Source organism: Hippocampus comes, unplaced genomic scaffold (assembly GCF_001891065.2).
Source record: "Hippocampus comes isolate QL1 unplaced genomic scaffold, H_comes_QL1_v1.1 scaffold1, whole genome shotgun sequence".
Taxonomy (NCBI): domain Eukaryota; kingdom Metazoa; phylum Chordata; class Actinopteri; order Syngnathiformes; family Syngnathidae; genus Hippocampus; species Hippocampus comes.
This window is the reverse complement of record NW_017805010.1, coordinates 1,787,116-1,797,589: the sequence shown is the minus strand read 5'-3', so window position 1 is coordinate 1,797,589 and position 10,474 is coordinate 1,787,116. Positions and strand designations below refer to the sequence as shown.

The window sequence follows — 10,474 nt, the reverse complement described above, 5'->3', positions numbered from 1 at the left end:
AAAAAAAAAAAGATAAACATGGTAACAACAACTCAAGAGAGGCGATTAAAAATACACACGGACATCACTTATGAAACAGCAAACCGCAGAGTGTCTCTTTGACATGTAGCGCCGCCGAATCGCGGGCGTCGGGGATGAAAAGAAGATGCACATGATGTACTGCATTTATCAATGACTTTTCACGGAACCTCTCTCCTTTTTCTCAGAAAGACGTTGCACAACTAGACGTCTAATCGACGATCTATAGAGTGCGCTCACTGGGTTTCTGTTTGAGAGCATAAAACATTCGGCGTCTCGTTTAAATGAGTTTTTAATGAAATGAAGTCCTGAACTCGATTATTATATACGATGGGCGAGGGGGCTACATCGCCGGTACTGTTTTTGGCATTTCCCAGCGCATGGAGTTGATTGTTGAGTTTTTGACGTTGTATGAACTCTGAGGTTTCTTCAAGAATCTGCCCTGGGATGTGGAAGTCAGCTGGCATGTTGTGCGGAGCAGATGATTCCCGAAGGCCTTCGTGTTCCGTCTCCTCTTGACTCACTCGGCTGTGAGAGTTACACGGCTCCAAATTGCCCGCCGTGCCCTGAAGGAACTGCATGAAGTTCTCCTCGATGGAGGCCTCACGGCTGGGCAGCTGTTCCCCCTGACCGGATCCGGCCCACTTGAAAAGGCAGGCCAGGTGGCGGCCGAGCTCCTCCCGAATCTGACGATTGAGGCAGCCGTAGAAGAAGGGGTTAGAGGTGAAGCAGAAATAGCCTATCCACGTGACCACGTCCTCCAGCTGGGCAAGGGAGGTAGGCGAGGAAGACACCGCGGCCGAATAGAGATGGAAAGAGAAGTATGGCAGCCAGCAGCAGAGGAACTGGCCTCCCACCGCTACCAGAACCGCCGCAGCCTTCCCACCTCCAAAGGTCCTTTGGGGAGTGTTGCGGGAATCAGTCCCACCAAGGCTGGCGGCCATGGTGGAGCGACTGCTGGTAGATTCCGAGCGATGCCGTGGCGTGTCCATCCAAGTAGGCAGCGGGCCGTGATGCATGGCCGCCACTCGGGCCACCTTGAACATGTTGCAGTAGACCACCAGAATAATCAACATGGGACACAGGAAATAGATGAACGTGAAGAAGACCATGAAGATCAGACGTGTGGTCCTGCCACCTGCCCAGTGGAGGGAGCAGTGCGTCTGAGCGGGGATGAGCGGCGGACTCGATGCCGCAGCCTGGTTACCTTGGAGCAGCCACCCCAGGAAAGGCAACGATGACATGACCACGGCTTTAATCCAGACCCCCACCAGCACCGTCACCACCACCCCGACCGTCATCTTCACCTCGTGGCGCATGGGATGCACAATGTAATAGTAGCGCTCCACGTTGATGGCGCAGATGGTGAGGATGGCCGCGCTCACCAGGCAAACGCTCAAACAGAGGTAACTTCGGCACAGGGCTTCGTCGGCCAACATCCGATCGGGCACCATCCCGAGAGGCATCAACACCAGCGCCGCCAGCAGGTCCACCAAGCACAGGTGGAACACAAAGGCAAACTTGCGCAGATGCGCCGTTTTGCTGATGACGATCATCACGGCAAGGTTCCCCACCACAGCCAGGACGTCCATGATGAGCATGGCAAACAAAGCCACAGACTGATTCACGTCTATTCCGTCCTGGCTCACGTTGGAAGCGTTTGCTTGCCGCGAGAGGTGAAACGGGGGGAGTCGCAGGAGAGAAGCATTCCGTGAGGGACTCGGTGTGACAAGGTGCTCCATGAGAGGGTAGATTGAGGAGGAGAGAATCCGCTGAGTATCACGGGCCCATCACCCATCCTCCACCGCCGGAGCGTGCCACAGAGAAGCTCAGGAGGTTGATCCTCGATTGAGTCTAGAGCTCAAGAGGGTCACAGGAGCCCCCACACCCTTGAAGATGGAGCCGCTGAGACCCTCCACTGTACTGTAGCTGGGAAAATCTGAAAGAAAATACACATTCTCAATTACAAGAAGAAGTGTAGTATTTGTGCAAGCATTGATATTTGTTTCCAAAACATTCAATAACTCACATTAACAATAGCAATAATAATAATAATAATAATAATAATAATAATAATAATAATAATAATTAATAGGCGGCTTGATGGTCCAGTGGTCATCCACCTCACAGTGCAGAGGTCGTGGCCTTCCTGTGTGGAGTTTGCATGTTCTCCCCGTGCCTGCGTGGGTTTTCTCCGGGTACTTCGGTTTCCTCCCACATTCCAAAAACATGCATGGCAGACTGATTGAACACTCCCAAGGTGTGAGTGTGAGCACGGGTGGTTGTTCGTTTCTGTGTGCCCTGTGATTGGCTGGCAACCCGTTCAGGGTGTCCCCCGCCTACTGCCCGAAGACAGCTGGGATAGGCTCCAGCAACCCCCGCGACCCTTGTGAGGTTAAAGCGGATCGGAAAGTGGATGGATGGATGGATAATAATAATAATACAAGCAGCCGGAACGAGTTTCCTCTGCAGAAGCTCAGTCATTCAGGAGGGGCTGTAGAACTGCTGCCCCTCCATATTGTGAGGAGCCAGATGAAGTGGCATGGTCAACTGATCAGGATTCCACCTGGATGCGTCCCTTGTGAGGTGGTTCGGGCATGTCCCACCAGGAGGAGGCCCCACAGAAAACCCAGGACACTTTCGGCTGTCCAACGAAATACCTCAGGATCTCTCTCAAATATACATGTATAAATAAAGCAAATCGTGTGTGTCCCATCCATAGGTTTTGACAAAAACATGTTTGCATTGTCCATGGGCGTGAATGTGTATGCCAGTAGTTGTCAGTTTCCCTTGGAGGGCCGTTGTGACTGTGAAACCACATCAAGAAGTCAAGAATGGTTTACTCAACAATTGTTCAAGTAACTGTTATGAGAGGTTTGCTCACGAGAAAATGCTTATAATAGCGCTATTATTTATTGCATATGACGATTTGAATTTTTGGTCCAGATTTTAGCAAGCATCATGGAAGTTGACATGTTTGACTTGCAGTTGTGGGCCAGTTAAAATGATGTGGCAGCCCACATCTGGCCCCCGGGCCTCGAGTTTGACACTGTGGTCTATAAGATGACCAGGCCAGGGTGTACGCCGGCTCTTGCCCAACGTTATCTGGCCGAGGCAACGGCAACCCCACGGTCATGAGGATAAGCGGTCTCGAAAATGGATGGATGGAAAATAACAGAAAACAATTACCAAGTTAACCCTTTCAGGGACGGCGGTTACTATAGTGGTTACTACAGCTTATCATGTTATCAGGTTACAAGGTGCATGAACAGGTTAATGTCAAGTACAGTAAAGAAATAAATAAATGGAAAAGGTAATTATCCATTATCGACTCTACATTACTGGAAAAACAAATAAAATGATTCGAATTAAACCCAAAACAGTGCTAATTCAAGACGACTCCACAATTATAACATTTAACTGCTCTTGCATTGTGTAAACCACGGCACCCTCAGAAGTCACATCAATTGTTGAACTGCCAATGATTTTGGGCTTCACCACTTCAAGGCCTCACAGTGAATATTCTTTTCATTCCGAAACATCCATGCAGTTAGTCACTGACGCTTCGAGTCATCCTGACTTTTTGCGCTCCTGCCTGTGTGGACCTTCACGTGGTATCGAGTTTGGCATCTGCATCTTCAGATGGTGCGCCTCTCAAGGCAATCAGAGCCGCAGGGAAATGCTCAAAGCCAGCGAGGACCTTATGTTCCCCTTCAAGAGTCAAAAACAAACTCGAAGATAGAAGTTTTTGTCTCTGGGTTGTCCACAGCAATTGAGAAGCTGATTGAGTTTCCAGATCTCGTGGTAGTAATCCGCAGACAGTCATTTGCTGCTCATTTAAGAAGTGCTGCAAAAAGCGTGCAAAGAAACATCGCTGGATGATCACTTGTCCAGTGAGGCGTGTTTACTGTCACAAACTCACACGCGCCGTAAAAGTCGTGGAACGAGCACCGAGACTCTGGTACATTTCCATATGCCGTACACCTGCATGGGCGCTTCTTTTTTTTTTTTTTTTTTTTTTCCATCCGGCATGCTAGCGAGGCGCCTGCTCTTTTCCTGCCCACATGTACAGAGCTAGCGTCACAATAATAATAGGTCAAAGGGTGACAGTCACCTTCAGTTAATTAGGCGAAGCACAAACGTCTCACCGTGCCGCAGATAAAGTAGACAAACTCTCTCGACAGCTTTAGTCGTTTGCATCAGTATTGATTGTTTTTCGCTACTTTTTTTTCCCACATCGTGTTGGCAAAATACACACTGACAACTTGCTCGAGGTGTTAACTCCATCACAGCAGGCATCAATCAATACAAAATCGTTGCGCTTTTTCGGGCAAGGAATTATATTTGGTTTTGTGTCACTAAGAAGCAGTGGATTATACTAGAAGGGAATATTTCTCTGGTGTGACAGAATTAAAATGTTCATGGAATGTACTTCAATGATGGTCTAATGTAAGACTTTCACTTCCCATACATTATCAATGACTGATTCATTAAAAAAAACTTTCCAAACTAATTATTATTATTATTATTGCCATTCTTTGTCAGCTGACAAACATGGAGGGACACTATTACGAATTAACAAAGGAGCGGGTTTCACTAAATGTCCAATTGATTGAATACATTTTGGTGGCGCAACACCTGATATCACGCTTCCCTTAAATTAAACACATCGCCCATCTGTGGACAGCAATGAAACTCCGAAACTTCCAAAGTAATCCAAATATTCTCTCCCAACTTCAACAGAGTCTGCATGGCTGCAAACGGGAAACCATATGACCCGATCATGCACATGACACGATGAGGTGAAAACGAGCCTGTTGTTCTCTTCCACTTTGACTCAGTTCGGAGAACCGACACAAAAAATTAGATTGTACACAATATGACATAAGAAGCCTTCATATGATTCTCTTGTGTCACATTTTATCATTGACCCAAATCTTTCCTGCACCCCCAAAACACACACACACACACACACACACACACACACACACACACACACACACACACACACACACACACACGTAGACGCACGCACACACTCCCATGGGCGCGCCCGATCCATTTACAGAGAAAGTACACGTGCGTGTGATAATACAGTATCATGCTTCATCAACATACCTCCGTCGGGAAAGCGCTGCTCACTCCTGTGCAGGTTCACAGTCTGTTGGAAGAACGCTGACCTGTTTCGGTGACTCTCTCAAACACACGCACGCACGCACGCACACACACACACACACACACACACGCGCGCAAAGCCAACATAGTCATACATACACATCCATACACACGCGAGACATTCAGGCGATGTGGATGGTGGATGGATGTGTGCTGAAGGAGGGATGGAGGGGTCGAAGAGAAGGGTGATACTGCTGTGTCTCCTCCTCACCTGGCCCCTTTCATCCCCTCCTACTCGAACCCTCCCCCTCTCACAGACTGACCACCCGCCCGATCTCTCCGCATGCGCGCGCGCGCGCGCGCACACACACACACACACACACACACACACACACACACACACACACACGCACGCACACGCGCGCGCGCACAAGCACGCGCAGACACGCACACCCAGTGGCTTCAGTAGGCGCCCAGGGCAACTGCAGCAGCATGCAGGGCTGAGAAGCGGGGTGGGTGGGCAGGCAGCACCAAGCCTCACAGCTCTCCGCTGGGTCCTAGTGCTTGATCAACCGGGTTTTATTCATTTTCATTTGAAAGTTTAAAAAAAAAGACACAATATAACACAAAAAAAGAACAGATTTTCACATTTAAATTTCTCAGATACCAAAATATCAAATATTTTATGGGTCAGGTTTACGTGATACGTACGTTTGGTTAAAAAAAAAAAAAAACATTAGCAAAGCATTAGCTTGTGAGCTGTCTGGACCACGGCCATAATCTATCAGCCTTAATATTTACGCACAATTATGTATTGTTTGGAGAAGGGCGGCCAAATCTATTACCTGGTATTTCTGAAAAATCTACTAAAAGTTGAGCCGGCCATGGCAGTCTATTTGACCCTTGGACACCCCAAAATGCTATCATATATCATTCTAACAACCTGTGTTGATTTGTAACGTTAACTCTCAAACGACATGGGCCTCAGTGGAAGTTTGCTTATAGGTAGAATGTTCACACTTAGTATGTTAACATACAGCAAAAAAAAAAAAAAAAAAACAAAGCGCCGAGTCAGTCAATAAGAATTTCATATCCTGTCCTGTAGTCCCACACAATTACAAATGAGAATTTCTAAAAGCTACAACGCTAACAGATAGTATGCTAAAATATAGAAAAAAAAGCAACCCAAGTACTTCGAACATCATGATAGATTGGTAAGGGCATCATATTTTGGCCTGTAGTAATGCACTGTATAACTGTGCATGACATCATCAGTATAGCTGCCATGTTCGAGGTCCAGATCAGAAAACTAAGCTCGGTTTGAAACTGAGAAACTGGACAAACTCGTGTTTGTTTTTTTTCTCTGTATTGGCTCAATGAGTTCATATTAGCAATTCAATAATTTTCAAATCTCCTTACATGTGCTAAGATGAAAGCTTAAAAAAGCGAACAGAATGTACTGAGATAATGACATGCCACAATGACATAGTAGCCATCATAAACGATGATCCCTATGCCGGCAGAATGTAAATGTCTCTCACTGCCTAAAACAGAATTGAGTTGGACAAATATAAGACTCAAGTCTAGGTGGTGGTTAGCATGATAAGAATCCCATATTTGTCATGTGTCTGTGCGTTTAATATAATACCAAGGTAACAATTGGCTAATATCCAACGTATAAATCTGTTACCTAAGAGTACTTATATAAAATGTGAACATACTGAAATTGGAGACAGGTACAATGTGGAACATGCGTTTCCCAACAATGCTAAGTGCTAAAAGCTTGTATCTCTCTGAGCGGTGAAGGCTTGCGAACATTGAATTGAATTTTGGGTTTCGACAAGGCTCATAACAGGTTGGAAACATGTTCGCAAACAGTTTTACGCTTGTCGGAGAAATCCATTGTATGCAACGTATTTGCAAAACGACTGTATGCGTTTGTAAACGGTAGTAGGATTTTATTTTTTTTCGCCACTGCTAGAGACCATGTGATCATGGTTCCAATATGTCCACACATTCGTGCGTAGCAGTCGCCACTTGTGAGATAGAAGCAGCCATTCTCCACGTGGATCATCATGCCAGGAAGAAAAATAATGCACAAAGAGGAAGGCAATGAGGAGGATCTTATGTTTTACAACACCCGTTTGGATAAGTTTTAAGACACAAATAATAGAAGAGAGCAGTGAAGCAGTTCGTGAAAGACAAATTTGGAGAGAAAAGTGCTGGCATGCACCGCCCTGTAAGTCATAAAGATTATTTTTTTTTTGTGTTACATTTTATGATTTACACCTTACTCATTTCCATATGATCAAAATCACTCATTGACGGTGAAAGTCACGAAACATAGCTCATGACAGAGGTGACCCCATGACTTTTGCCAACATTCATCAGAAAAGTTGACAAATCGAACACCCTCACTCAGTGAGATACCACCTGAACATTCATCAGAAAAGTTGACAAATCGAACACCCTCACTCAGTGAGATACCACCTGAAAGATTGCCTTCAACAAAGTGTTCATAACAAACACAGATAGCCAGAGTGAGATCAGCTTTGCTGATTGGCGAAAAAGCTACAAATATTCCGTTTGCTCGCCCTGATTCAAGGTCGGTGCTGGTTAACTGTAAAAAGAAACTTTATAACCCTAAACTGCACAGTTGGTAAAAAGATCTTTTTTTTTTTTAACGTTGGCTGTCAATCTAATTTGTCTATTCAGACTCTCACGGAGGATCGGAACATCACGCATGGATCTCCAACATGGCAGCAGCCGCAGCCATATCCAGGGGTGCGTGCTGTCACGGTAAATAATCTGACAAAATGATAACATGCTAATATATGTGCCCTAATAGGGTTAGGGCACAAATAGGAAATGACATCCGAAAGCGAGTTTCAACTGATTTTGTGTGTGTGTGTGTGTGTGTGTGTGTGTGTGTGTGTGTCCTGTGACTGCACTCGTGTCCGGGGCCTTGTTGCATTACAGAAATAGCAGATACTTGCACAAGACGGCAGCGCCAATCACAGGGGGAGGGAAATACAATGGTTTCCATGGCAACACTGATTTCAGCCTTCCTGCTTACACCCCGCACCCCTTCCAACAACAACCTCCATCATCACCACCACCACCACCGACCCCCCCACCACCCCCACCCCGATAGTTTACCTGAGGAAGACAACAAAAATGCTACGGCTTTACCATCGGTGCACACACACAGAGCCAGGCATGCACACTACCATCCACAACAACTGCATTAACATCAAATAGAGCACAAAAGGCTTGCCTACTTTACAGCCACAAAGATCACATTTTAAATACACACATATTAAAGAATCCGGCAAATCGAAGTTTGTCTTCTCTGCTTTTCTTTCAACTAGTGCTTAAATGACATTGGTCAACAATTTTCTTTTAAATCAGAGATGCAAGTCAATTTTTCGAAATGTTTTTTTTTTTTTTGCTCGCACATCAAGTTTCATCATCATTCCCATCAAATAATATTGGAATATATTTATTAATTAAGGGTTAGCAGTACTTTCAGCAACTGGTGGATTTTTTTTCTGAAACGCCATCGCTATAAATTACACCACATGGTAAAATTTGTATTGCGCAAGCATTTATATGTCAAACTTCAAAGTGAAAATCTCTCAAACCTGATGCGCGACAAAAAAAAGTAGGCATGTTTTGGAAATTATTGTATCAGTGAAAATAGCCAAATCTGAAGTGGGTTTTTTTTGTTGTGTGTCCCAACTTTTATTGAGATCCATATTTCACATGACATTAAAAAGAAAAAAAAAACTCACAAACAGCTAACAATCGAAAGTGTCACAAGAGTTTACACACTGGGCTCAATTTTAATGTTTACACAAATTTACTCCCTTGGGTTGAAAATTTATTTATTTATTTGAACACATACTGTAGCTGGTATCATGTTGCATTAATGGCAACAGGTCGACACACAGGCTAATTGTAACCTCTGCCATCTGAAAGAAGAGCACTTAATACTTGAGCGTCTCACTCTAGGTCACTGGCATAGATTGATAAACAAAGCTATACACCATTTTTTGCAGTGAATAAATGGTAACTTTCTAATTAAATGACATTGAATAATTTCCCAGCACAGACGTCTGTCAATCACTGCTGTATTATTTTCCAATTTTTTGGCAAGACCATATGCCATCTTAGTATTTTGCATGAAAATAATAATGACAAGAAGAACAACAACATTTGGAATGCACACATTTGCCTAGATCTCAAATATTGCCAGTAGGGGGCGTGTGCACATTTGTATGGAATGTAAACTACAGTACCACAAAGTGGTATTAGAAAATAACCTCCTCCTTTTGATTTGGAAGGTTGCACACAGCTACCCCCCCCCCCCACACCGAAAAAAAAAGGTCAATATTTTTCAATTTAAATGTCTTGCAATGAGAAACTTCATTGCTCATTTGCATTAACATGCATTAGTTTTACACATCATCAAATAATAGCCAGAGTCATTTTTTTCCACTTTTTTTTCTCCAGAAAACACGAAAAACGGAACCACATTCTGATTATATTCTATTTACTCATTTCATTTCAGCCACTCCCCTTTTTTAACAGAGGTGGCCATATATATATATATATATATATATATATAAATTCCCCTTTAAGCACACGTGACTACCGAGTGCAGACACTCAATGACGCCTCCAGTACTGTCCTGTATGTCACTTGATTGGGGCGTATAAATAACAGCTGGACACCTTTTGATTTTCATTTTACCACAGTGAAACTGTCTTTCTCGGGGACACTGAATCGATCACAATGGGAAGATTCTGGTTATCGCAGAAGACATTTCTACAAAAAAAAAAAAAAGCCAACTTATTGTCTTCGACATCCAGGTTTGCATTTAAAAGCGCTCAGAGCCCCTTGTTTTGTACAGGGTTGCTACGATAGAGCCCAGAGCACAACTATGTCTGTCTGGAAGATGTTCTCATGAACTGAAAATATGTGGTATTGAGGCTCGGTTCCAACAACTGACATATTTATTTGGGGTTAAGCGCGGGTCTGTCTTGGTGGGCGTGATCAAGCAGAAATTGTTGCCTCACGGTTTCCACTGCATCCTGTATTGGAACGCACATGAACAAGGACGTGACACCGAAAGTAACCCGTTTCAGTTTTGTCCATTTTTAGGTCTAAAACTGCAAAAAAAAACTCCATAGATTTTTTTGGGGGGCGCGGTGTGATGCATTGCCAACCAGAACCTGAATCAGAATAGCTTTATTGTCATTGTATCAAAAGTGCAACAAAATTGAAGAGACAAACTGTTCAAGTGACATAGAACAACATCGGGGGGGGGGGGGGTGGA

The 10,474-nt window shown here is 44.4% G+C and overlaps 1 protein-coding gene across 2 annotated transcripts; it reads right to left on the bottom strand.

The window, feature by feature from the left end:
* Nucleotides 1-5,604, bottom strand: gpr61 (G protein-coupled receptor 61). Of its 2 annotated transcripts, XM_019862975.1 has the most exons (3): nt 5,137-5,604; nt 3,599-3,729; nt 1-1,957 (listed from the first exon to the last, which is right to left on the bottom strand). In XM_019862975.1, the coding sequence occupies exon 3, from the start codon at nt 1,758-1,760 to the stop codon at nt 255-257; it is 1,506 nt and encodes a 501-aa protein (XP_019718534.1). In that variant the 5' UTR covers nt 1,761-1,957; nt 3,599-3,729; nt 5,137-5,604; the 3' UTR covers nt 1-254. The 2 variants fall into 2 exon arrangements, with proteins under 2 accessions (XP_019718534.1, XP_019718533.1); XM_019862974.1 differs by lacking the exon at nt 3,599-3,729.
* Between the last annotated feature and the right edge of the window lie 4,870 nt (nt 5,605-10,474).

Bases quoted from the DNA above. Each gene is read 5' to 3' on its own strand.
- gpr61 (XM_019862975.1), bottom strand. From the start codon at position 1,760: ATGGAGCACCTTGTCACACCGAGTCCCTCACGGAATGCTTCTCTCCTG.